The sequence below is a fragment of the Saccharomycopsis crataegensis genome, assembly GCF_037102585.1.
Source record: "Saccharomycopsis crataegensis DNA, jcf7180000000084, whole genome shotgun sequence".
NCBI lineage: Eukaryota > Fungi > Ascomycota > Saccharomycetes > Ascoideales > Saccharomycopsidaceae > Saccharomycopsis > Saccharomycopsis crataegensis.
Genome location: NW_027043829.1, coordinates 2,110,532 through 2,135,960, shown reverse-complemented (window position 1 = coordinate 2,135,960; position 25,429 = coordinate 2,110,532). Strand labels below are relative to the sequence as shown.

At 37.2% G+C, this 25,429-nt stretch overlaps 16 protein-coding genes across 16 annotated transcripts; 8 read left to right on the top strand and 8 right to left on the bottom strand. All coding sequences in view use genetic code 12, as the record gives it.

Annotated features, from left to right (window-relative positions):
• Positions 1-348: 348 nt before the first annotated feature.
• On the bottom strand, positions 349-1,305 carry PPG1 (putative serine/threonine-protein kinase PPG1; the record flags this gene model as incomplete). The annotated part of the gene is made up of 1 exon (XM_064997540.1): positions 349-1,305. One exon carries the CDS (start codon positions 1,303-1,305, stop codon positions 349-351), a length of 957 nt encoding a protein of 318 aa, XP_064853612.1.
• A 745-nt stretch (positions 1,306-2,050) lies between these two features.
• On the bottom strand, positions 2,051-4,339 carry DASC09_039400 (Zn(II)2Cys6 transcription factor; the record flags this gene model as incomplete). The annotated part of the gene is made up of 1 exon (XM_064997539.1): positions 2,051-4,339. The coding sequence occupies one exon, from the start codon at positions 4,337-4,339 to the stop codon at positions 2,051-2,053; it is 2,289 nt and encodes a 762-aa protein (XP_064853611.1).
• A 184-nt stretch (positions 4,340-4,523) lies between these two features.
• Positions 4,524-4,772, bottom strand: DASC09_039390 (uncharacterized protein; the record flags this gene model as incomplete). The annotated part of the gene is made up of 1 exon (XM_064997538.1): positions 4,524-4,772. One exon carries the CDS (start codon positions 4,770-4,772, stop codon positions 4,524-4,526), a length of 249 nt encoding a protein of 82 aa, XP_064853610.1.
• A 1,214-nt stretch (positions 4,773-5,986) lies between these two features.
• Positions 5,987-6,184, top strand: DASC09_039380 (uncharacterized protein; the record flags this gene model as incomplete). Its single annotated transcript, XM_064997537.1, has 1 exon — positions 5,987-6,184. One exon carries the CDS (start codon positions 5,987-5,989, stop codon positions 6,182-6,184), a length of 198 nt encoding a protein of 65 aa, XP_064853609.1.
• Positions 6,185-6,415: 231 nt separating this feature from the next.
• Positions 6,416-7,627, top strand: DASC09_039370 (asparaginase; the record flags this gene model as incomplete). Its single annotated transcript, XM_064997536.1, has 1 exon — positions 6,416-7,627. The coding sequence occupies one exon, from the start codon at positions 6,416-6,418 to the stop codon at positions 7,625-7,627; it is 1,212 nt and encodes a 403-aa protein (XP_064853608.1).
• A 378-nt stretch (positions 7,628-8,005) lies between these two features.
• DASC09_039360 (uncharacterized protein) lies at positions 8,006-9,634 on the top strand (the record flags this gene model as incomplete). The annotated part of the gene is made up of 1 exon (XM_064997535.1): positions 8,006-9,634. The coding sequence occupies one exon, from the start codon at positions 8,006-8,008 to the stop codon at positions 9,632-9,634; it is 1,629 nt and encodes a 542-aa protein (XP_064853607.1).
• Positions 9,635-9,969: 335 nt separating this feature from the next.
• Positions 9,970-10,465, top strand: DASC09_039350 (uncharacterized protein; the record flags this gene model as incomplete). Its single annotated transcript, XM_064997534.1, has 2 exons — positions 9,970-10,016; positions 10,108-10,465. 2 exons carry the CDS (start codon positions 9,970-9,972, stop codon positions 10,463-10,465), a joined length of 405 nt encoding a protein of 134 aa, XP_064853606.1.
• A 331-nt stretch (positions 10,466-10,796) lies between these two features.
• On the bottom strand, positions 10,797-13,722 carry DASC09_039340 (Zn(II)2Cys6 transcription factor domain-containing protein; the record flags this gene model as incomplete). Its single annotated transcript, XM_064997533.1, has 2 exons — positions 10,797-13,379; positions 13,480-13,722. 2 exons carry the CDS (start codon positions 13,720-13,722, stop codon positions 10,797-10,799), a joined length of 2,826 nt encoding a protein of 941 aa, XP_064853605.1.
• A 429-nt stretch (positions 13,723-14,151) lies between these two features.
• Positions 14,152-14,628, bottom strand: DASC09_039330 (DUF1772 domain-containing protein; the record flags this gene model as incomplete). Its single annotated transcript, XM_064997532.1, has 1 exon — positions 14,152-14,628. The coding sequence occupies one exon, from the start codon at positions 14,626-14,628 to the stop codon at positions 14,152-14,154; it is 477 nt and encodes a 158-aa protein (XP_064853604.1).
• A 1,011-nt stretch (positions 14,629-15,639) lies between these two features.
• On the bottom strand, positions 15,640-16,560 carry DASC09_039320 (cytochrome b5 reductase family protein; the record flags this gene model as incomplete). Its single annotated transcript, XM_064997531.1, has 1 exon — positions 15,640-16,560. The coding sequence occupies one exon, from the start codon at positions 16,558-16,560 to the stop codon at positions 15,640-15,642; it is 921 nt and encodes a 306-aa protein (XP_064853603.1).
• Positions 16,561-16,943: 383 nt separating this feature from the next.
• Positions 16,944-18,467, top strand: DASC09_039310 (tubulin alpha chain; the record flags this gene model as incomplete). The annotated part of the gene is made up of 2 exons (XM_064997530.1): positions 16,944-16,968; positions 17,152-18,467. The coding sequence occupies 2 exons, from the start codon at positions 16,944-16,946 to the stop codon at positions 18,465-18,467; spliced, it is 1,341 nt and encodes a 446-aa protein (XP_064853602.1).
• A 969-nt stretch (positions 18,468-19,436) lies between these two features.
• On the bottom strand, positions 19,437-20,960 carry SIR2 (NAD-dependent histone deacetylase SIR2; the record flags this gene model as incomplete). The annotated part of the gene is made up of 1 exon (XM_064997529.1): positions 19,437-20,960. One exon carries the CDS (start codon positions 20,958-20,960, stop codon positions 19,437-19,439), a length of 1,524 nt encoding a protein of 507 aa, XP_064853601.1.
• A 297-nt stretch (positions 20,961-21,257) lies between these two features.
• MRP10 (mitochondrial 37S ribosomal protein mS37 MRP10) lies at positions 21,258-21,602 on the top strand (the record flags this gene model as incomplete). The annotated part of the gene is made up of 2 exons (XM_064997528.1): positions 21,258-21,446; positions 21,519-21,602. 2 exons carry the CDS (start codon positions 21,258-21,260, stop codon positions 21,600-21,602), a joined length of 273 nt encoding a protein of 90 aa, XP_064853600.1.
• A 301-nt stretch (positions 21,603-21,903) lies between these two features.
• Positions 21,904-23,229, top strand: MTF2 (Mtf2p; the record flags this gene model as incomplete). The annotated part of the gene is made up of 1 exon (XM_064997527.1): positions 21,904-23,229. The coding sequence occupies one exon, from the start codon at positions 21,904-21,906 to the stop codon at positions 23,227-23,229; it is 1,326 nt and encodes a 441-aa protein (XP_064853599.1).
• A 264-nt stretch (positions 23,230-23,493) lies between these two features.
• Positions 23,494-23,976, bottom strand: SDH5 (succinate dehydrogenase assembly factor SDH5; the record flags this gene model as incomplete). The annotated part of the gene is made up of 1 exon (XM_064997526.1): positions 23,494-23,976. One exon carries the CDS (start codon positions 23,974-23,976, stop codon positions 23,494-23,496), a length of 483 nt encoding a protein of 160 aa, XP_064853598.1.
• Positions 23,977-24,233: 257 nt separating this feature from the next.
• Positions 24,234-25,326, top strand: ERS1 (cystinosin-like protein ERS1; the record flags this gene model as incomplete). The annotated part of the gene is made up of 2 exons (XM_064997525.1): positions 24,234-24,290; positions 24,424-25,326. 2 exons carry the CDS (start codon positions 24,234-24,236, stop codon positions 25,324-25,326), a joined length of 960 nt encoding a protein of 319 aa, XP_064853597.1.
• Positions 25,327-25,429: the final 103 nt, after the last annotated feature.

Sequence of the window (25,429 nt, the reverse complement as noted above, 5' to 3'; positions counted from 1 at the left end):
AAGTTTATTATAAGGAAGTAGGAACAATAAAATGCAAATGAATTTAAAATTAGAAACGATTTTTGACATAACATGCAATACTGAAAAGCTTATGTGAAAAAAAAAAAAAAAAAAAAAAAAAGAATAAAAGAAAAAAAAAAGGAGAAAAAAAAAGAAAACTTAACTCATTAGGTATCCTTCATCATCTATTAGTATTAGTTATTAGGATGCTTGTTTATTAATTCGCTTCAGGAATGGGCCAGTAACCAGTATAAATTGTGGCGGGCAATTTTTTTGGGATAATAATTTGGAGAATTACCAACCTACCATATCAAATATCCCTTTTCACCTCCAACAGAATCGGCATGATCATAAGAAATACTCGACGTAACTTTTGTTTTGTAAGTTGTTCATCATTTCTATCTCGTTTCGGTTTTCTGGACTCTCTTCAAAAACATTGAAGTAACTTTCCGTACTGCTGTAAACTTCCAAGATACTAGCCTTATTTCCACAACGGTAACAATAATTGGGGGCCGACCAAACTGTGGTGACCAACCCATTGAAATAGATTTGATACCCTTCGTTACATAGTTGGTGGGCCCTAAGGATTTTATTCATATTGTTCAAGATCAAGAATTTCTTCACCACGTCGACCCCGAAAGTGTACCCCGCGCCTCGCGGGCTCAATTGGAAATCATTATCTTCATCATCAGGATCAGACCATACAAGGTCGGCCATCGGACCCTCATGGGGGATTTCTCTGAACCGATCGACTAATTTGATTTGATCAATGTGATGAACGTTGGGGGATAACCCTCCATGGACGCAGAAAATTTCATTGTTGATCACCACGCTCAAGATCAAGTAATCAAACATATCGGTGAAATAGTTCCATACTTCAGTAGACCCTCCGTATTTCCTCTGACACTCGGTGTAAAAACCGTAATTCTGGGTGATTTGACGCGATTCATGATTGCCTCGCACTAGATTGATTCGGTTAGGGTACCGTAATTTCAAACACATCAAGAGGGTGATTGTCTCGACAGAAAACATTCCTCGATCGACATAATCCCCGAGAAATAAGTAGTTGGTATCGGGAGCAAACCCCCCGATCTTGAAAATCTCGATCAAATCGTGGAATTGCCCATGAATGTCCCCGATCACCGTTACTGGGGTACTAATATATGCCACATTCGATTCCCTTATCAAGAGTTCTTTCAATTTATTGCAAAGCGCCTGTATTGTCACTTCTGGTAGTAGTTGTCTTTTATAAAGCATTTCGATACATTTGTCTAGATCATAGTTGGAATCTTTTGAAACGTTCATCTTTTATGATTGGTCTCTCTCTCTCTCTCTCTCTACTAATAATTGGCGGTGTGATTCATTAGCGGAGATCTCCAGATTAGATTTTAACAACAAATTTTCTTTTTTCTTAAAAAAAAAAATTCGAAAAATGACAGGGTGCTGTTAACCGGTGGCCAACCCAAATCAATAAGAAATTACCAGTATTCTTGGCAATATCTCAATTATTATTATATATGTCTATTAAATAAAATCAAATTGAATATAAAAAGCTTGTCAGTTACATTATGACACTTGAAATTGTGAATCGTTAGGAATCAAAAAAAAGACAATCATCAAAAAGTCCGATAAGGACCAACATTTTCGTAAAACTCGCTCACTACCCTCTGGCAATGAGCGTAATCATTAGGGAAAAAACAAAATACTAAACACTGGTCAATATAATGATAAGGCAAAATAATCATAATAATAATAATAATAATAATAACGGCTAATCATTGCCTTTATCTGCGGCAAAGAAAAGGCCAACAATGGCAGACAGATATACTCAACACAAAAAAATAATTACACAGAAATGACTATACCCAAGAGTAATAACACACCAACACACAGCTGGAAAACAACAAATCACCGACCCAAAAATGAAACACAAAAAGTAAACAAGTAAGTTTAAAAAAAAATCGAAAAAAAAAAAAAATCAAGAGAAAATGCTGCGGCCATGATTCTTCATCAATAAATCATGAGTTCTTTTTAAAAAAATAACATACTTTTAAAAGCAAATTGTATCAATTTTAGCAATTCTATCAGAGTCTTTTGCACCACTATCAAAAAAATTCCATATCTCCTGCACTCTTTTAATTGAAAAGCTTGCCCCAAACATCGAGTGATGGATCATATTATATAAAGGTTTCAAGATTCTCAGTCTTAGATTTGGATCATTTGGAGTGCAGCATGCCAAAATAAAGCATGGCCAATGAACAGAAATGGCACATGGACCATCGTAAGGCATTTGGTCGTATTTATTTATGAATTTCTGGATCAAAATTTGGATCTCTGGACAATAGATGTTATAGCCCATGAATGAAGAATAAATAAAGCACTGGATACCCATAACGTAGCACTCAGCAGCAGTCTTCATCGTTTTTGCCAATAGCTTATCGTGGCAATTTTCAAATTTCATTGAGAAATGTTCATCATACGTACAGATATCTGAAATTTTGGAAATCAAACGTTCGCCTAACTTTAAGGATTCTTCAGTTGGTGGAGTATTCAATAGTAGCCCACGAATGTCACTGATATTGATATCATGGTTGATCTTCAATGTCATGATATGCAACACAATCTCATTCATCACTTCCACCAAGTTTTGTGAATAAAATCTAACGGTATTAAAGCCATCGAGAACCAATGCATTTTGGTTTTCATACGGCAAGTGGTTCGATAGTAATTGACGAGCATCCGTCAAATCTTTTGGGACTAAGCATGGCATTGACCCACCATTCAAAGAAGAAATCCATGCTAAAGATTCTGCGCTCAAGAACCAACACTCACAAAAGTGGAATAAGTTGATAGCTGCTTTTAATTCTTCCGATTTGTTTTCAATGGCATGAACCTCCACCATATTCCAGATGCTGTTTATTTTTCTCAAGATTCCAAGAGCACCCTTCAAATGTAACCTCCAAACTGGAGAGTCGGTCGCCGATTTTTCCGAGTATAACAATAACACTGTAAATAGCAAGCAAGTGGTTGTGACAAATGAGTTGATGACATTGATATTTTCAGAAAGCATCGCTAGAGTCATGTCCATATACTTCTCTCTAATGACGGCCCAATAGTCAACATTTGTTTGTAAAGCGATCCCATTGGCACTGGTGGCGATGATTGAGGTAAAAATTGTGTTATGACTTTCGATGTTGTTTCTCGATAAAATTTTAAGCCAATCAATTAAAGGGTTGTTGGCAAAATCGTCCTCTACGAATAAATGGTTGGATAACGCCTTGCCTGAAATAAAATAATTCCAAAGTAGGTCACGGATTTCTGGATCGTCCGCCGTCAAATGTCTGGACTCGATGATCGGCTGGGCTATGTTCAAATATTGAACCATGTAATTCATGGTATTACTTTTGTAAAAGTCATATTTGAATTGTGGTAATGGCTGTGGTCTATTTATGTCAACAGTCTCTTGGGGCATGGAAAGATTCAAGATATAATCTGTTTCAGTCATGAAATTGTTCCACATTTTATAATCTATAGGAGCATAGTCTTGTTGATGAGGGATAGCTGGTGCCATACTCGTTGTTGGGATGAATTGGGGAATTATCGCTGTGTTAGTGTTGTCACTATTAGTATTGGGGGTGGCGGCTATACTTGAAGGTGTGGTAACAACCGCAGCAGTGCTATCAATAGGCACTTGTTGCCAATCAAACGTCTGCTGGGGCTCCATCTTCACTGGAATATCTGACAACTTGAAATGATCTTTGAAAGATGTTTCCAAGTTACCAGTGTGATTTTTTAGCTGGTCATACTTTTGATTAGCCAATGAAAAAGAACTGGGGAAAGAGCCGGGAGGCATTGTAGGAGTGGAAGCAGAAGGAGAAGAGGTACTATTAAAGCTAGCGGCGATGGAGCCGGTAGCCGCAGCCTTTGTGAGCTGTGATGACAAAGGTGAACTATTAGTTTCACTAAAGTTCTTCTCACAATAAGTTTGTGAATCATTTGCTGGAGGGGAGGTGATGGAAGATGGCGAAGAACTATCATCGGAGAATTTCTCAGCGATGAACTTAAACTCGCTAGGCAAGGTAATCTGCAAAATTCTGCGGTCTTCTTGGTTAATCTTATATGAGTCGCCTGATCCCAGTTTTGATACTTTGCCGCTTTTGTTTTTCCTCTTCTTGCTCAGATGGGGGTTGTAAATGACAAAAGGAAACTCATAAACACATTCTGTCTTCTTTCGGTCACAGGCCCCGCAGTTAGGTCGTTTCTCATCACACTTTATTTTCATTCTTTTGCAACGACTGCACCCATTGTGTGAGTAGGTTGTGGTGGTCCTCGTAGACATTGCAGTCGATATCGAAGAGTGTCAACGGTTCGAGGAGGAGAAGACGATGATGAGTGTGATGATGGTAAAATGTCAATGTTCTTTTTTTTTTTTTTTTTTCGGGTGGCACATGACAGGATGTATAGTAACCGGTTGGTTACCCGGGAGGGAAGATTGGCTGCAGTCACTATTGTCCTGGTGTCTTTTAGCTCCAAACTGTAATTGTTTTAACTTCGGGACCGTTTGGATTGGTGGTGGTGAATATTATAATAGCAACATGCGGGTCCCCGCGGTCGATTGATGGCCTCTCTGGTCTTCTAATGTCGTGTTTATTAATATTGGCTGTTGGTAGTATCAATTCGACAGCGGAAACATTCGAGTGGACACACAGACCAGAGGTCTCCAGAGGTCTCCAGAGGTCTCCAGAGACCCTCTCTCTCTCTGCCTCTGCCATGCATGATAAGGCAGACAGTTAGCCGAAATACTGGGTGAATCAAACATTCTCGTTGCGACATATGGCAATTCGCGTCCATGTCGTAGTGCTCCTTTTCTCGCAGCAATTGAAAAGGTTTTTTTTTTTCTTCTTCTATTATTTGCGATATGAGATACTGTTTAGTAATACTACAAGGATGCAAAGACGGGTATCAATAACAGAACCAGTTATTTACCCATCGGCCAGTGTCGCGTGATCCCCACGTTCCATACCCACATATTTATGAGGTCGCACTTTTTATACATGGCAGATCATTCAGAGCATTGATTGTGGTTGAGTTGCAACACACCACTTTGTTTTCAGTTTACGAGGCTCGATTCGCCAAGAGCTCAGCGATTCGGTATTAGGTATTTTTTTAAAAACAAAAAAAACTCACACCATAACATTGTTGTTTTCTGCTCTTCCAATTTTGTTAACAAACAAAAAAGAAAAAATGCAAAATTTCGCAGGCCGCAGAGCTTGAAAGTAATCAACCGCCGCCCAATGGGGAAAGGAAGCGCGGGAGGAGTAGTCAGTGCCCACTTAGGTAATAATGATTTGCCGTTATAGTATCCTTTGTAATTGGTACTTGGATAGCAAAATCCGTCCAAAGTTAAAAGGTTATTATCAAGGATTAAGCAAGCAGGCAAGCAAGCAGCGTTGCTCGTATCAATAAAAGCTGTACGTCAATTGATAAAGAAAGAGAAAAAAATCATGCGGATGTCTTGGAATAGGGGAGTAATTCCAGTAATCGTTTACCAGTTTTTGCCCAATTTATTGAGTGGGTGATTGACACTCGTAAATGGGAAATCCAACATAGTAGCGAGAAACAGTGTACATTTCAGCATAAGAATGAAGTGATTCCAATGAAGATAGACTCTTTTGTAGATAATTTTAAGAGGAGTCTTCAAGGCATGAAAATTTTGGACATCAATCAAATATTTATGAAGGAATGATTGATCACCTTGGTTACTCGCACGAAGATCTTCCAGCAGCATTTTTTTTTTGGTTCAATGACTATGTTGTCGCGCAGAAGAGTGAAGGACAAAAAAAAAACCATCAATGATTTCAATTCCAATCGAGTGATTGATATTCCGGGAATCCTGAGCTATAGCAAGCAATTTTGATGAGGCAATTAAATATCCAAGTCTAGAGGTTATTTTAGGGGACGTAGATCACAATTGGGTAATTCAGTGATGGTATACGCTGTTTCCAAGCACTTGATTGTCGTCGTATATCAAGTGGTCCTTCACCCTTTGAATCATGCAAGACCTAGTTGGAAGAAGTTCGAGGTTGCCATTTTACCTTTTTCTGGTAATTTGAGGTTGCCCTTGGCGGCCAAGGAACATAAAACAAAAGAGATTTGCTCCAGTGCCGGAAATTATCGACACTAAATTTCCCCCTCCCCCGCCAAAAAAAAAAAACCGTTTTTTCCGTCGGCTTTTTTTTTTTTTTTTTTTCTTTTTTTTTTTTTTTCATTGTGTGTGTGCGCACGCGACTTGTCATTGAGAAATGCGTCATTCTCATATCATGTAAAATTTAACAAGCTTTTTAAAATCATCAACACATTATTAACCAAGACTTGTTCTCCACTGACCAGTTTTTGCCACCATATAAACCCCAGAATGATCTTTTTAAATCTTGTTTTGGTGACTCTCCAACTTTTGGGGTTATCTAATGCCGTGAAGTTTGACTTCATCAATGATTTTCTTAATTTCAACCACTTCTACAAAAACACCTTCTACGAAGCCGTTACTCAAGAAGAAACTGCAGTAGTCCAACTTAATGAAAATTGGCGCTTTCCTTCCATCAAGATCTTCGCTACTGGAGGAACAATCGCTTCTTCAGGTGATTCAAGTACCAGTAATGCTGGTTATTCTGTCAACTTGACCATCAATGATTTGGTCGATAATATCCCTGAGCTTTCCAACCTTGCAACCGTTGCTTTCCAACAAATTTATAATGTTGGTTCCAATGAAATCACCTCGTTACACACTTTGAAACTCAGAAACGAAATCTTACTGTCGTTGAAGAGCGGGGAATACCATGGGATTGTGGTTACTCACGGGACCGATACTCTTGAAGAAACCGCGTTTTTCCTTGAGTTAACCCTTGACGTTAAGGAACCTATTTGTCTTACTGGGAGTATGAGACCAAGAACTAGTATCTCTTATGATGGGCTTATGAATCTTTACACATCTGTACTTGTTGCCAGTCACGAAAGTGCGGTCAACCGTGGGGTACTTGTTTCTCTCAACGATCGTATCATATCCGGTATTTATGCTACCAAATCAAATTCTAACTCCCTTGATACTTTCAAGAATGACGAACAAGGAACTCTTGGGATGTTTGTCGATAACCAAATCAATTGGTTTATTTCTCAGCCATTCAAGCACCGCATTGCCGGACTCTTTGCCGGTTCAAGAAGACTCTTGGAAATTGAGCATTCATTCGAAATGCCAGAAGTCCTTATTCTTTTCGGTTACCAATCTCTTAATGTGGAGTTGATAGAATTGGCTGTCAACCATCTTAATGTCAAAGGTATTGTGTTGGCCGGTACCGGATCAGGTTCTTGGACCGATCATGGTAATATGGTCTTGAAGAGACTTTCTGACACTTTGGGTTTGCCAGTTATTTACAGTACTAGAAACGCCAACGGTATCGTTCCTGTCGGTAATTTGCCTAATGGAAAATATAAATTCCAAGGTGCAATTGCTGGGGGTTACTTGAATCCTCAAAAGGCAAGAATTTTGTTGCAGTTGTGTTTGATTGAAGGGTATTCCCATGAAAGAATTAGCGAAATTTTCAAGCTTGTGTATGGTGGTAGCAGATTCTAATGAAAATCATTTGTTTTTGCTTTTGTAAATTAGTTTTTTTTTTTTGTTTCTTCCTTTCCCTTTCCAATAGGATATTATTTCAACCCTGAATTTTTGATATATTATATTAGAAGTGCTTTGATTTCTTTTTTTTTTTCTTTTTTAGTTTAGGCTCCTCGGTGTGGTCTCTCTATTTATAGGTATATTTAATTTTAATCAAGCTACAGTATCACAATCACAGTGCTTTTGTGTGTTCCAATTTGTTGTACAACTCTTCAAAACTTCAATTACGGTGGAAACCCCCAAAAAAGACGCGTGAAAAGTTACACACACTGTCAGAAGCTGCTTAAACACTGACTTAATCAATCTCTTAAAAGAGATGTAAATTTCTAACATCCAATGGTGATATCTAATAATGAATTTGGCAAATCCTATCAACAAGATAAACGCAACGCATTGAGAAGTGTCACCAAACGGACACTGACCAAACGCACTAATAATTTGACCAATGGCTCATCTACTTATAAGAGAAGGAAAACCACCAGCAAAAAACGGCATACTAATGTTGGGAAATACAAAAAAGGAAAGTATTCCAAGAGAAGGAACTTGAGGCTCTGGCATCAATCAGTTGAAACTCTACAAGAAGGACAGTCCACTCTAGAAAGAGACGATTCTGAGTATCAACAGAGTTCAAATCAGAACCAGAGATCGAACTTCTATCCAGACTCGGGAAAGCTAGTGGTAGCACTTGAAAGCAACCAATACCATCTTTCCTTAAATGAACTATATGATTGGCAGTCTCTTAGCTACCGAATAAACAGCTTCGTACCTCAAGCTCCACGATTGTCAATCTCTTGCCGATCCAGAAATGTGAGATCTTTGAAAAAAGTACCAACTTTGAAACAGCTAGCACTAGAAAAATTGGTTTTGAATAGTGATTTTTTAAAACCAGCTCATATTAGCGCTATTCCAAAGTGGTTCGGATTTTGGCTGGATGCATGGCTCAGAATTCTTGAAGATGGAACAGATAGCTTTCTGAAGTTTGAAATATTCGCAAACTTTTTCGGGAAGAACAAAGATTTTGATTGTCATTTGAAATATAACCAAAGATTGTTTGATGATGGCTACCAAAGACCAAGAATTAGGGATACTGTGATTGCAGAACAGTGTATTCCCAATATTAAGCATAGATTGGAAACTATAGGGTACAACGTGCTTCTCAATAAGTTTATTGATGATACTTTGATAAATGGTGCTAATGGAAATGAAGTGTATTTCGTCAATGATAGAAATGAGCGGGAATATTTTCTGGTGGCAACGAAGTATCTATTATTGAATTTCAGTGGCTTGAATAGCGATGTACTCAATTATGATCAGCTCGCTAAATTGAATAATGCTAAAACCTTGATTGGATTGAACTTGAATTGCATCGAAAATACTCCTGCAAATGACAATTTTTGCCATAATTTAATTTTGTCTTGTAAAAGTGGCAAATGTGCAAATTTATTGATGCTTGGGCTACAAGACGTCAATTTGTACAATATTATTGAACTTCTAAAGCACTCAAATATTATGTACATTGAAACCAGCGAACTATTGGAAAATATGGATACCAATGATGTGAAATTACTCAAGGTGAGTGAGGTGTTTGTGGGCCTATGCTTCCAGAAAAAATTGAACAACATCTTGACAAAATTCAGTAAATTCAGCCATAAAGTCAAGGAGATACATGAGAATTTATATGTCTCTAAAAACTCTATGTTATTGGACTACCAAGTTGTTGATCAAGTGTTCGATAATTCACAAAAAGACGTAATTAATGAGTTGGACAGATTGTGGAGCTCGAGAAAATCTAGTTCAATAAAATCACCTCGTTTCGGATATATAGTGAAAAGAGTACCCAAAGCAACCAACAACAGCGCTACCAGTATCGCAAAGTCTCAACTCAAGCAAATGCCCAAAAATAAAATTACTATTAGCTCAAGATCATTTTTCGGGTTGCCCAAAAAGCAAAGACCCTCCAGTTGAGCTCACTGTTATTATTTATTCATCAGCATTTGTTTTTGCAAGATGAGTATTATTTCGCAAGAGCAGAATTTAATTCTGTATGGGGGTCTATTGGCTTTGTGGCTTGCATTTATAAATATATGCAAAAAAAAAAAAAAAAATAGACATTCTCAACAACTGAGCACAATCCTGGAAGATCCTGGCCAGAGAAGGTAATCAATTTCTTGTTACAAGACGAAAAAACAATCCTTTCATATCATAAAACAGCTTCAAAGTACTTCCTTTTCTTTCTTTCTTTTTTTTTTGGTTGATTGGGAGTTGTGCTGCTCCATCAACAGTCATAAAGCCCCAAAATAATGTCTTTTGGCCAAACTCCATTAAATTTGGTGCTCCTTTTCGATGGGTAAGTCATTGATGCTGATAGAAATATCAACTAGTCCTCTTGTTAATTTTTCAAATCAATGTAATTTTAATTTACCAACAACTTCTTCTAGACTCTTTGAAATATGTGCTTTATTTTTCGAGGCTGGTGAAGGGGCAGTGGCGCTTCCCATAACCATTGGGGAAAGAGTTTCCAAAAAGATCAGAAAAGCAAGATACAGCTTAGGTTGGACTTCGAAGGCACCAGAGCAACAGAAGCCACTGATGGGAAAGGGGGCGGTCAAGGAAACTTTCTGGGATAATTTGATCAGGAATAATAATAATGTGTATCCAAACGCCAAATTTTCTTCAGCCTATAGAATCGGTAAATTACTCGAGAGCGTGTTTACGGTATCCGCAGTTGGAGCGGGTATAATTGCCTTCATTGTAGCAATTATCATTTCATTTGTTATATTGTTTATATACCCGTGATATATATTTATTGCGAAGTGAATTTCTTTTTGGCAACTAGGGCGCTGACAATTTGTGGGATGTGTATTTCTTGGGATATTAAGCGCCAGGCAGTACAACATGAAATGAAATAGAATATATTTCGTCATATAATATAATATTAAAGGTGGCTAAAACTGATGAGAATGTCTATATAAATATATGGGTTGAGAGAAAAGAAAAAGAGACTAGTATCCAACGTGAAAATGACAGACAATATGATGCACGGATAAATATCAAGACATTTGGAAGCCAGACAGTAGAAACACAATAGATAAAGCTGGAAGTTATTTAAATGTACGTTTATAAATGTTTACCAATTATTAGGTATAGCTCCATTATTATTATTGTTATTATTATTATCGTCATTGCCATTCCGGGGGTTAAACATCAAATTAACATTCACATCAGGAATATTGATTCTATTTCCCGGAGTACTATGTAAAGCGATTCCATATTGATTCTGATTGGCATAGTGAAATTCATGAGTCACTCCGGTGTGGGATATGCTATTAGCCTGAACTACTCCTCCAGGAACTGATACTGGTGGCGGTGGTACTTGAGGTGCTGGGGGTGCTGGACAATTAGGCTGAATGGCTGTATTTAAATTGTGATCAGAAATACCATCAATGTATGTTGGCGGACCGACACACCTAGAGTTGGTAATATTTGGGGAATCATAACTGGCCATGTCAGCACCCGTGAATGGGACCATGATTGCAGTATTGATATCATAAATATTTGCATCATTCACCGAAACAATTGCGTCATGGGCAGTATTTTTCAATACAGCAACGTTGACAGTATTACTTTCGTATTCATTAGGGATGATACCATAGTTGAGGTTATTCATAACGGTTTCGAAAAAAGAGCCGACTGGAGGCTGGTCAAGAACCGTCACACTGAGAATGAGACCCCGATCTTTTAAGAGTTCCGTGAAATAAGTATTCAAATACCCGGAAATATATTCTGAAGGTTCGTCTTTAGGATTATCTGTATCAACCTTATTGAAGGTAGAAGAATAAGGATTATAATCGCCCAATAATAGTCCATTTCTTGAAATATTGTAGTTTTGAAAAGCAATTGGGCACTCATAGGAAGGAGTCTCACAATGAATAATAGATGAAATTCTCGTATTCAATGGATGGTTAGTTTCTTTGAATTGGATTTGATAGTGATCAAATAATGGTGGACACACAGGGTCATTTTGGCCGGCATACATATTGCTATTGTAGGACACTGATGGGAAATTTTCTCTTCTAATGTAATTGTATTTAAAATTCGAAATGAATTCCTCTTTGATGAACGGCAAAGCCCTACAGCGGAATCTATTGTACCCGTCTTTTAGAAACTCTGGAAATGGATTTCTAAAGTGAAGATTTTCATGGTATATCTTTGATCTGGCTGAAAAAAAGGAAATGATCCTAACAAGATAATTCACATGGCCTCGCAATTCAGTTCCCGTAACACTTTTATCATTATCTAGTTCTTTGAAAATGGCATGCTGGAATGGCTCGGTAACTTTCGAATATCCAGAAAATCCCACCCCACAGACGTAACCAGCGTGATTAATACATGAATCAAGCGCTACGCAGAATGTGACCCAATAAACATAAAATATCTTCTGAACAATATTAAGATTTCTATTGTTGTTCAACAATGACATTTCCCCTGGTACTATCTTATACCAAAAGTTTTGGGCTTTTGTGATGACATCTGCAGGATACTTGATGACGTACTTATGATTTCTCAAGGGGAAGACCTCATTCATCAAAAGATCATAGAATCTTACCAATTCGTCAAGCTGACTCATCATGTAGGGATCATGAGCAATGAACTTTTTGAAATGCATGAGATCATCAAACAATTCGGCCAAAAATGCGGTGTCGTATGATGGAATAAAGATTTCTTTCATATCGTCGTATGCTAGGGCTTTGAAAAAGGCAAATCCGACACATAAATCCCCAATACTCGTTTCAAATTTCCTTGTCAATAGTCGAAACGTGTTAACGGTTTCATGATAATGCACAAAATAATTCATTCCCACACGGTAATTAAGACTTCGATAAAATGAAACTGAGCCGAATTGAATCATTGCGCTCATGGATACTGTGTAGGCTAATGGTGATAATCTTTTCAAATCCTCCATCAGGATGTCCGGTCTCTGACAGATTTCCGAGACGATACTAAATTGCTTATTGATGTAAATAGCGGTGATAGAGTAATTCCTATTCACGAGATTTGTGATACACGCGTAAGGACTCTTTTGGTTCGGGTATAACGCATCACGTCTTTGGAACATGCAACCACTAAAACAAATCAACGAAGAAAATAAAATCAACGAGTGTTCAGCATTACGAATTTGATCCCCCAAGCAGATGAAAAAAAGCTTATATCTTTTCCTATGAATTTCGGCAGAATCGCTGAAAATCTCGAAAAAAATTTTCTCTGATCTTTCATACGCTTTTTCATGATCTGGATGAACTGTGTGCTTGTAAAGAGTAAATGGGAACCGGCCACTTTCTGCAGAACAAAGTGGGTTTTCACCTTTGTCTTTTTCCGGTTCCATAAGAACTTCTGTTGGTATTTCAGGCATTGTGGGTGTAAGTTTTTTCTTTGAAACCACTTGAAAGTTAATGAACCCCGTTGATTTACCACCATTTGTAGGTTTTTTTGGTCCACTTACATCCGCAACATTGTTATTGGGCTTGTTAATAGTAACCTTCTTTGACTTCTTTATGGGCTTTGGTGCTGCTTTTGTGATCCTAAATTTACCAAAATTGGCATCAGGAACAGTCTCTCGTTGGCTTTGAAGTTTATGATCTGCAATTATCGCATGAGCTCGTGAGATCCTATCTAAAAATTCCTGGGGAGCATCGAGATATGAACACCGAATCTACATTAAATTTTCAATCGTTAGTTAATCAAAAGTCTAGTATAATTTTTATCAAAAACAATAATATGGCATAATATTTGATGAGCCATAAGAAACTCACCCCTTTCTTTACACATCCAGCACATTCCGGAAGTGCCTCATCACATTTCCTTCGGGAAAGCTTTTTGCAGTTATCACACCCAAGCTTTGAGGCAATAAAGGATTTCTTTTTCTTTCTAACTGGGAGTATTTGATCCAGGGGTACTCCGCTACCTGTAGGCATCACCGAATACCTGCTAGTTATATATGTGCAATTTAGACCCCTACCCACACTAGTAGCTCCACAGAGTGTCCATTTTTTCATTCACGCACCAATAGCCGGAATTGGTCATAAAAAATAATTCGTACCGACCCCTTGGAACATTTACGTACCCGCGGACTTTCCCGATTCGAAAAGCAATTCATACCACACACACCACACATTGATGGATATTGGAACGTTGGCAAACGAAGAAACTGCCCATTGAGTTTATCATGATCAGCAGTATAAGATGAGTTGAAAGTCGTTGAAAAAGACTTGAAAGAATTACCGCTGAATGAATTTCAAGTTTGATCTCTGAAATTCACTTTTACAATGAAAGAAAACTCGATGAGATCTTATTTCATATATAGGGTACATCATATGCTATTTTCATTACTAATTTTAGTTGTATTCATACTTCCTCCTTATTCATTGTGATACACACTGTATGTATGTATGTATTTATGTATGTATTTATGTATGTGTTTCAAGTCAAGAACTTTTATATTGGTACCACAACATATTGACTAATCCAAGTGAGAGTAGCAAGCAACGAGAAATACTCAACTTATTCCACTTATTAATTGCTGAGCCGTAGTCTTTGGATTCAAGATCTTCGTCCGATAAACCCACTAAGCCCTGAATATATCTGATATTCGAACGCATCACAATAGTCGTGAATAGGATCACAGAGAAAGAGAAGCCAGCACTGATAAACATTGATGTTTGTTCGAAACTGTTGGAAGCGTTACATCCCAAATATATATAAGACGCAGCACTGAAAATAGCACAAGGCGCCATAAGCTTTGCCCCACCAATAAACATTTTCTCCCAAAGTTTGATTTGATTTGAAGGTGGTATGTTGGTGTTGCGGAGAGCTGGAACGAACAACGCCGATGTCACAAGGTTCCCACCAACAAAGATCGATTGAAATGTAATACCTAATCCTGGAAGTAAACTGAGAGCCATTTTTTCAATAAACTGTATTTTCAGAACAATGGTTTTCGCAATATTATAATGAATATTAGGGTTATTATAAATTGTTGCTATTGATACTACTACCACTGGGGATTTATTTCAACTTTCTAAATATATTTCGCGCAAAACCTTTTAGGGGTGTCACCCCCATCCTGTCTGGCATCTCGGTCTTCACAATATGTGAATAGACATCGGATGGCGTATACAGCTTAGCTTATTAGACACTTATTATTATTCCAACATAAAAAAACACCACTTATTTAGTTGGCACAAATAGAGGAAGTCCGCCGATATGTAAAATTTTCAAGGGGGTTGGTGGGAAACATTTCCGATGAATTGGCACCGATAAGGCTTAAATACTATGTTATATTGGATGATTTCATAATAACTTCTCTGCCAAGGACTTGGAAATTCGTTTGTGTTTCGTGATAAGATAAGCTTGCTTGGCTGGGATTTTGAGTGTTGCAGGTCAACGTTGGTGAGGTTGCTGTTTACTAATGTCGATGTTGTTACTCTCGCTTAGTCCCTCTACTTCGTTAAAAGCCTACGGATTCTTTCATAATAAGTATATAGCGCACTGGCACGGCAGTACCACCCATGTCCAGCTCGGTTGGACCGCCACGGTACTGTCTAAATCCTGGTAAAATTCCACAATGTAAATTATGGAAGATTTGACAGACCAATGTTATTTACCTTCCTCGTACGATTGTTTTTTAATTACTGCCACGGATGTTCATTTTTTCTCATCTGCCTATCGCTCAAGTTCTCGCCGTGACCAAAGTTTGGTTCTCTATAACTACAAATGGAAATAAAGCTGAGCTGAATGATAATAACAATAATAATAAGGAATAAAAACCAACAGAAAACTATATTATATCTTGGTTGAACAATATTGAGCAATATAGGTGTATATAAATATAAACAGGTATATCGAAGAACTGAAAGGAAAAGTAATTCTATAGGAGAAAGAAGAGAAACACTCTTGGGAATCAAATTCTACTACTAAAATAAGAAAGTTTCTGAGAAACCAAGTTCCTCAACAATTTTTTTAGCCAATTTCTTGAATTCTGGTGGTCCACAAATCAAGACAGACGAGGATTTATCAAGGGAACTGTCAATGTTTTCCGTAAGGTTTTCCTCGGTGAGGAGGCCGTACAAATATTTCAAGTCAAAAGTGTCCTTGAACTCAGCAACTTGGTCGAGTTCATTTCTTAATAACACATCCTTCTCGGTCTTGGAATAATAAAGCAATTGGAAATTCATGGTCATTGGTGATTCAATGATAATTCTTAAAAATGGAGTGATACCTGAACCTCCGGCAATCAAAATAACCTTCTTATCCTTATCACAATGATCAGGAGTCAAATACTTTTCACTGTCAAAACGACCAACTGGGCCTTTGATTTTGACGTTTTGATGAACACTTAAAGAGGCAAATTTCTTGGACACGGTACCGGTTGGGTAAGATTTGACCAAAAGATCAAAAAACCCTTTATCATACTTTGAAGAGATTGGAGTGTAATACTTCACCACGTCATTATCATCTTCTTTGACATTATCAGTAACTTGGCTCAATTCTTCGGCGGTGAAGCTGCATCCGAGGTGGTGACCCAATGGAATATCAAGTGCCTCATCTTCTTCCAATTTGAAACGATAAATTGCAGAATCTTTAGTGATAATAGTTTGATCAATAAGTTCAAACGGCTTGAATTCACTGGCACTCACTCTTTTTTTTCCCTTTGCCAACTTGTATTGGAAAAATCTGAACCCCATCAACAAACCAATGAATAATAATCCATAGATCACCTTGTCCCATCCAAAAAGCAATGTCCCAAACAAGATGAAGAACGATGGGATGTATATCCCATGCAATGGGTTATTGATGAGCTCCTTGTTCTTTTTACTGTAATTACTGGTGTCCATTGCTGATTAGTAATGAGTGAGAACTCTTTGTTCTGAGCAGCGTTATCACCACTTTTATTTGGTCATCGGCTGAAAAATAAAAGAAAGAAAGAAAAAAAAATCCGGGGCGGTTTCATCACGTGCCACAAATCTTAGTCAGCACTATCTTATGCGCATTTACGTGTAATTATGCGCATATCATCTGGTTACGAGCCTCTTCGCCCTTTTTTTTGTCAAGCTCTTCTTTAAAATGTAAATAAACAAAAAAAAAAAACCACCAAATACATACACACAATATACAAGAGAGAAAAAAACGAAGGGTCTCACAAAACGCCGTCACACAGTGTGAACTATAGAGCCTGGGAATTTTTCATTAAACAATAAGCATATTCCCTAATAACAAAATGAGAGAAGTTATCAGTCTTAATGGTACGTGTAACATGAATCATCTGTGGATAGCTTGTCAGATCTTATTGTGCACCGTTATGCCGTTTAGATCACCATCAGAATGAACAAGTGAGGGATCAAGTATAATAATCTCAAAAAAATTAAACCATGGCGGGTATTTCATTATTGATATAAAAGCCAGTTTACTGACAAACATTTATATAGTTGGTCAAGCTGGTTGCCAAATCGGTAATGCCTGTTGGGAGTTATACTCTTTAGAACATGGAATCAGCCCAGATGGTTACTTGGCCGAAGGTTTGAAGAATCCTAAAGGTAGTGAAACTGGGTTTTCCACTTTTTTCAGTGAAACTGGATCCGGTAAATACGTTCCAAGAACTTTGTACGTTGACTTAGAGCCAAATGTAATTGATCAAATCAAAACTGGTGAATATAAGGACTTCTTCCATCCAGATCAATTGATTAGTGGTAAGGAAGATGCCGCCAACAATTTTGCCAGAGGTCATTTTACTGTCGGGAGAGAATTATTGGAACCAATTTTAGACAGATTGAGAAAAATGGCTGACCAATGTGATGGTTTACAAGGTTTTATTTTTAACCATTCCTTGGGTGGTGGTACTGGTTCTGGTTTGGGTTCTTTATTATTGGAGCAATTGTCCGTTGATTACGGTAAAAAGGCCAAGTTAGAATTTGCCGTGTACCCAGGCCCAAAGGTTTCCACCTCTGTGGTTGAACCTTACAATACCGTCATGGCTACTCTGTCTACTTTGGAACATTCTGACGTTACGTTTATGGTTGACAATGAAGCCATTTACGACATGTGTCGCCGTAACTTGGATATTGCCAGACCAAGCTTCAGATCTTTGAATACCTTGATTGCTCAAACCATTTCGTCTGTCACTGCTTCTTTAAGATTCAATGGTTCATTGAACGTTGACTTAAATGAATTCCAAACCAACTTGGTGCCTTACCCAAGAATTCATTTCCCGTTGGTTTCTTATGCTCCAATCAGCTCCAAGACCAAGTCATTGCACGAAGCCAATTCTATCTCAGAAATCACTAATGCTTGTTTTGAACCAGATAACCAAATGGTCAAGTGTGATCCAAGAACTGGTAAATATATGGCTACTTGTTTGCTATATAGAGGTGATGTTGTTAATAGAGATGTTCAAAGTGCCATTGCCCAAGTTAAATCCAAGAAAACGGTTCAATTAGTTGACTGGTGTCCAACTGGTTTCAAGGTTGGTATCTGTTTTGAACCACCTTCTGTTCCAAAACACTCTGAATTGGCTCAACCACCAAGAGCTGTTTGTATGTTGTCTAATACCACTGCGATTGCCGAAGCTTGGCAAAGAATTGAAAAGAAGTTCGACTTGATGTTTTCTAAGAGAGCTTTTGTTCATTGGTATGTTGGTGAAGGTATGGAAGAAACCGAACTTGGTGAAGGTGCTGATGCCATCAACTCTCTTATCAATGACTATATTGAAGTTGGTGCCGACAGTTTGGAAGAGGAAGAATATTAAGTTTGTTTCTGTATATTGAAACCCTCTTTTTATAACCTTCTTGCATTTCCATACAATTCATTCTACTATTATCTACTATTTTTTTTAGTCTTGTCCAATTTTTTGCTATATATCATTCATTTTTTTTTTCCCTCTCGATGTCTTTTTGAAGACAATCTTTGTTTAACATTTAATACCACTTTCTATAAACAACTTAAATCCATCACATGGTTGAATTCATCTAAGCTCTTCTTTTTCTCTTTTCTGTGAAGGATTATGAGGGGAGACTTGGTGCATGAGGGAAATTATAAGAAATAATCTAGTTGTCAGATCAAAATTTTGAAAGAGTTTAAATTTAAATCACAATAATTTGTAATACTATTTTTCAGCTCTCGTGCTAAATAATAGATTTTTGTTTTCTTCCTGACATAGTATTTCTTTCTTTCTAAATTATATAGTTCAAATGAACTTTCTTTCCCCTGCTATTTGAAGCCGAATATATATATTTATATACACAAATTATGTATTTCTCAAATTATTTCTCAAATAACTATGATAATACTAGCAGAACGTGAAATTTGACAAAAAAAAATGGAAAAGAGACATGAAGAACTAAAGCAATTACTTATCATCATTATGATAGTAATTTTTTTTAAAAAAAAAAAAAACGAAAAGCAACTGGTAAAGAATGGACAATGCAACAGATTAAAATATAAGCTAAAATGAAAAAGGAAAAAAAAAAGTATTTGTTCTAATGATATACCGTGATACACCACACTATGAGACAATAACTATAGTTGGCGATGGCAATATTTCATGATATGACAAGAAAAAAAAAAAAAAGAATGTTCAGAAAAATACAGAAGACAACGCAAATAACAACAGCCACAATGTCAAAGAAAAAAATAGAGAGAAAAAAATAAAATCAAAAAATAAAATTAAAAAATAAAATTAAAAAAAGAGAACCCATTTGATAATAATTGCTTCCATTTATTTGTCATTTTCTTCTGAGTCTTGAGAAGATTTTTCCTCCTGTGCCTTTGCCGCTTCTTCATCTCTTTGCTTTTTATTGGTGATGACATACATCCCACTTCCTTTATCATAATCTGCACATTCCAAGCCACTATTTGCAATAGTATTGAAATCATCATGAGGTAGTTTCCAATTCATTTTTTTGCAGAGATAGCTGGCTACTTGGTCACAATAACCAAGTAGCGACACATCAAATTCGCAATGGGTAACTGGGTCTTTGTTAATTAAAATTTGGGGAACGCTCTCGGGAACTTTGTTCACGATCTCGCTCACCGGGGCAACCTTCAACGATGTTCCCACGCAGATCAACAAATCACAGTCCCTAATATCCCGTTTTATACTTTCGTGGAATCTTTGGGGCAAGTCCTCTCCGAAAAATGTGATGTCGGGTTTCATAACACCATACGATAGATCATATCCTAATTTGTCGTTATCTGCTAACCGTTTTCTTTTGACACTGCAATTTGGACAAATCGGTAATTCTTTGTTTCTGATCTCCGGGAATATCTTATTTCCTGGAACTTTAAATTTGCAAGTTCGACATGTTGCGGTAGCAAAACTCCCGTGACACTGGATAATTTTATCAGGAGATATGCCGGCAACCCCTTCAAGGTTATCGATATTCTGGGTATAGTTCCGGAGTAGCTTATTTTTATCCTGTAATAGCTTGATGAATGCATGTAGTGGAGTATATTTGTCTTCAGGAGGCAACACCATATGAGCGATGGAATAAAAAATCGACGGATCTTCTCTGAAAGTATTCAAATCGAAAACTTCTTGAGGATCAGATAAATTCATGTCAGATAACATCGAATAAAAACCTTTGGAAGATCTGAAATCAGGAATTCCCAAGGAGGTGGAAATCCCTGCCCCAGTCAACACCAAAATGTTTTTACTGGATTTGATTTTCTCTGCGGCCTCATCAATGGTATTGAAACCTGTCAATCTTGCCCTCATGCTCAAAACTTTATTCATAGCTTTTTGCAAGTTCTTGATCACCTTCACCAAGTTATTTTCGTTGTTGTAGTCTTTAATGTCCTGAGGATAATATCCCAATAACATGGTGAGTTTGACAATGTCTTCGCCCGTGGCCCTTGCTGGTAAATATTTATCCAAAAACATCATGCTGCCCTCGATTTTCAAAAAAGTCCGGGCTTCTTGAATGTCAGACATTCCGAAGGGCAAGAGGTTACCGTCAACGGTTTTGGTCCCATTGTTCTTGTCTTCAACATTATCGTCACTATCTTTTTGCTCTTTAAGCATATCCTCATAAGTGATTTCCTGCAAGTCGCTATCGTCTGAATCACTGTCATCAGAGCTCTCAGATGAAGAAGCATGGCCCACAACATGGCTTTCTTCAGGCTGTCTGATGATAGGACCGTCACCAGAAATGCTACGATTTGGGTCCTTTCCCTTGTCATAAGAGCTTGTAGGGGTCGATGAGGCAGAGAGCTTCCGTGACTTCTGAGGACGGCTGGTCATTTCCAAAGAGGCTTACTGAAGAGACAAGCAGAAATTCAGAGAGGGGTCAACAGAAGAAGGTGAATATACTGAGCTAGTTTGCTGGAAGCTTTATAGTAACCCTTTGGTTTAAAATATCGGTCATCTGTTTGGCAATAACGAAGATAATAATGTTGGTGAGATTGTCCACTTTGCACCGGGCAGGGTAATATGCCGATGATTTTTTTTCTTCCTTTGTGGTTTTTCTTTTATTTGTTGGAGGATTATTGGGAGTGATCAAGATAATAATATATTATTATATTACCATCATCCCCAGCCATGAGTTCCAAGCCAATCAGATTGCAGAACCTCCCGAAGTTGAAGGTCAAGAAGCCTGTGTTGCAGAAGCAGACCAACTCGTGTATTGTCATCATGTCAAGCTTGTTGAACTGCTGGTCGTCGAACGGCGAGGGAAATGCAACCTGCCTCACTTTCGAAAAGGACTTGAAGACTTGTATGAATGAAAGAGTATGTATTGTGTTTGTGTGTTATATCTTTGTGGTCTACGACTTACTAACGTGTGTCTTTTTTTTTTTCTAGAAATTCGAGAAGGACAAAGTGTCATCGATCAACTATCATGCTTCAAGATTGTACCCTAGAATATCGGGGAACACCAAGGATTGAAACACTGCTGCTGTACTATACCATCATTTACCATCTTCTATTTCTATTTATACATATTGTACATAACCAGGGCATTATTGGGCCGTTCTCTATTACGCTAAAATAAATCAATTTGCGATTGTCAAGAAAACTATCTCGTAAAGATGTAAAGTGATTCTCTTTTTTCTTTTTAGTTATCCTTCATGCGATCGCATCGTTCGATGCTTGAAAAAAAAAAAAAAAAATTTGAAAAAAAAAAAAAAAATTAAACTGCTCCTTAAGGTGCCGATTATTGAACAAGAAGTATTGAAAAAACGCAAAAATGTTGAGAAGTTGTACTAAAAGATTATATTTGCAAACTTGCAAAGACATTCAGTCTTCAAAGAGATGCTTTCCTTTAGTAAATCAACGTTTTTTCACCAAGTTATCCGGATCTTCCCAACACATCCACAAAGAAACCCATAATGCAAATTCTATCTTTGATACCCCCTTTGATGAGTTATTTAAGAACGATAGTCTCTCTCAAGTATTCAACGATTCCAAAGATGTCAGTTACCGTGCTGATGAAAACATTCTGAAACTATTTTCTCCTATGGATGAGACCTTGGGTGACAACTGGAGATCGAGCTTCCAGGCTGAATCTGAAAAATTGTCGAACTCATTTTTTTCTCCTGAAGAATTGAACCAGTATGAGCAAGAAAATAAACCAAACTTGATTCAAAAAGAACGAAGCATGTTGAGAAAAGTGTTAGATTCGGTGGCCCGCAAAGACTCGCAATCTTCGGACAAAATGTTTGGTGAAGCCAAATACAAAGGTGACGTGATTGATGACATGCTTTCCGTTATCAAAACAAAGGTTGGTATTGAAAACAACAGAAAAGTCACTGAAATCGACGGCGAATCATCGCTACAATTAAGATTGGCATTGGAACCAACCCTTGATTACATGAACCAAGAAATTCAGACGGATTTTGAACTTATTGAGTTTATACAACATAACATCCTTAAGCAATATGCTACAACTCCTTCCAGTCCTGATAGTGCGAAAATTGCAATGGAAAAAGTCATCAGTGATCAAATAGATGCTATTAAACATTCCAACGATGCGTTACCAAGTCATCCAATAGTGAATGAATACACTTTACCAATCCTTTTGGAAGAAGGCTTGAGAGCATTATACAACAACTACTCTCATCCTTCACAAGCACTTTCAGACATCAACTCCATCTTCAACTCCATCAAAGAAGCAGATAGCTATGAACTATATTGTTTTGGCTGTAATATTGATGTTTTCAACTTCTTGATGGAAATAAATTGGAAACATTACTTGGATCCTCTTAAAATTGAATCTTTAATTGTTGACCTTGTGGCAAATGGAACTAGACCAAATGAAAAAACTATTGATGTTTTGAGAGAAATAGTCAAAAGCCATGATAGTTTATTGACAGATGATAACAAAAGACTTGGGACTTTGGACGAAAACAAAGTAAAATTGCAAGACTACCTTGATGATGAGTTCTTCAAGGGAAGTTTGACTGATCATCAGACCAATTACAGTGCAATTTGGAATAAGCCTGATTATTTCAATGGCAAAAGATTATCATCCAAGTTGAGAGGTATTGAACGAGAAGTCCAATCATTGCATTAATTCAAAAAAAAAAACTATCATCTGTATATTCATTATTTAATTAGGTTAACCACTGATCTTTAATATGTACATAGGTAAAAGAGGTATTAACTTAAGGGTATGGCTTTCCAAAACTATCCAATCTATTTATATATACTACAAGCATTTGGACTTGCTATAATTTTTTTTCTTTTATCATTTGGTTTAGTGTTGGTTATTTTGGTTGATTTCCTTTTCAATTTTTTTTTTTTCTATTTTTTTTTTATTTCTGTTTTATTTCACTAATCATTTATACTCTTTCAACTCTGGCATTCTCAAAATTTCTTTCTGTCTATTAACACTGAATTCTTGTAACATTTTCAAAATTTTACTGTCTTTCCATTCATCTTTCAAAGGGGTGATTTCAAAGTTGTTGGTTGCCCAGTAGTAAATATCCCAATCTGGCAAATCTAATAATCTGTCATATTCTAACAATTCTTCCTCAGACATGCCTTTCAAATACTTTGCAGCAAATCGGGAAAGCAACAAGTCACTTTCCAATATACCTCTCTTACGGGACTGATACAACAATCTCGCTCTTTTAGTTTCTAATGGTTCATTGATTCTTGGGATTGGCTTAACGCTGATTTCGAGTTGTTCATCATCTTTACCCTGTGTAACCTTAATGTCATTTCTCAACTCGGAGCCTCTAACACCCAAACTTGAGGAGAAGGCTCTAACATTGAATCTTTGTGCAGAAGAGCACAATCTAGCGGTTCTGGAAATCATTTTTTTCTTCTGGATAAAAGTGACAGTAGTTTTACTTTAGAGGATCGTCCGCTGTAAAACAATTTTCTTTTCTTCCGTCAGAAAAGACAAAGTAGAAGAAAAAAAGAATACACACGTGCCTAATGGTTGATTTTGCTTTTTTTTTTTTTCAGTGAGGTTCTGGCCCAGGGCTTCTATAAAGGTTTTATATTTAGGTGGTGCGTATTGTTGTTGGAACAACCGTAGCTTGTCGGGTGAATTGGTCGTGGTAGGGAACAATGTCGTTCCTAAAATTCCTCTCAAATGTGTTTGGGATCACATATGTATGCTTATGGGTATGTTGTTGTTTTTTCTTTGCGTCTTTGGCCTCCAGTTTTTGCCGATGTTGTTTTTGAGTGCCTTGTTGCTACTGCCGCCCCATATTTGACGATATCGATGCTCACAATATCTAACTAATCATATATCTAGAGTTCAGCGTTCTACCCAACATTGTTGATGAACTATAAATTGAAATCCTCTGACGCGATCTCTCTTGACTCATTGTTGCTAAATGTCATTGGTTATTTCTCTTACTTCATCACCATTTATCTCCAGTTATTTGACACAAATGTGATTGCCGATTATGAAAAAGTATATAAAACCAAGCCAATCTTATCGATGATTGATTTTGGTTACGCTCTTCATTGCCTACTTTGTATAACTGTCACATTTTTCCAAGTGGTTTATTATCGTGTGTTGAAATTGAAATCGTACCATGATCCAAGCACTAGAGCCCATAATCCTGGTGATGCGAACAGGTTTTCCATAACAGGTGATCTCAAATACATTGTTATCGTGCTTAGGAAAATCAATATTAGCACAAAATACTCAATCATCATATTGTTAATATTCTTAGGTACTTGCTTGTACAGGGCGTTCATCACGGAGTCATTGCCGTTATTGTTCCTTACAAAAATTTTGACCATGGTCAAACTCTTTATCAATTGCATCAAATTTGTTCCTCAATTACTATTAAATTACAAGAACAAGTCTGTCAAAGGTTATCCTTTCCTTGCGATATATCTTGACCTAGCGGGTGGGATGATGTCGTTTTGCCAAATCATTCTTGATAATTATATGATCTTGTTGCAATGGAAAAGCGAAAGACCGATAAACAGAATGGGGATAGAAATTGATCACAGTTTGCATTTCAGCTTTTTCGACTTTGTGAAAAAGAATTTCGCCAAATGTGGGCTTGTCTTGGTGGGTTTCTTTTTTGATTTCTGTTTCTTGAGTCAAAAAAGGATGTATGAAAAGAACAATGATTTATTACCGAGCAATTACAATGACGGCTCTGTTGAACTCAAAACACTCAAACGTGAGAAGTCGTAAAACTCACAGCTTTTCAAGACATTAGACATTATTTCAAGAGAAAAAAAAAAAAATTCTGTCATTTCTTTCAGTTCTTCCAAAAAAAATAGGAGACTTTCCCTCT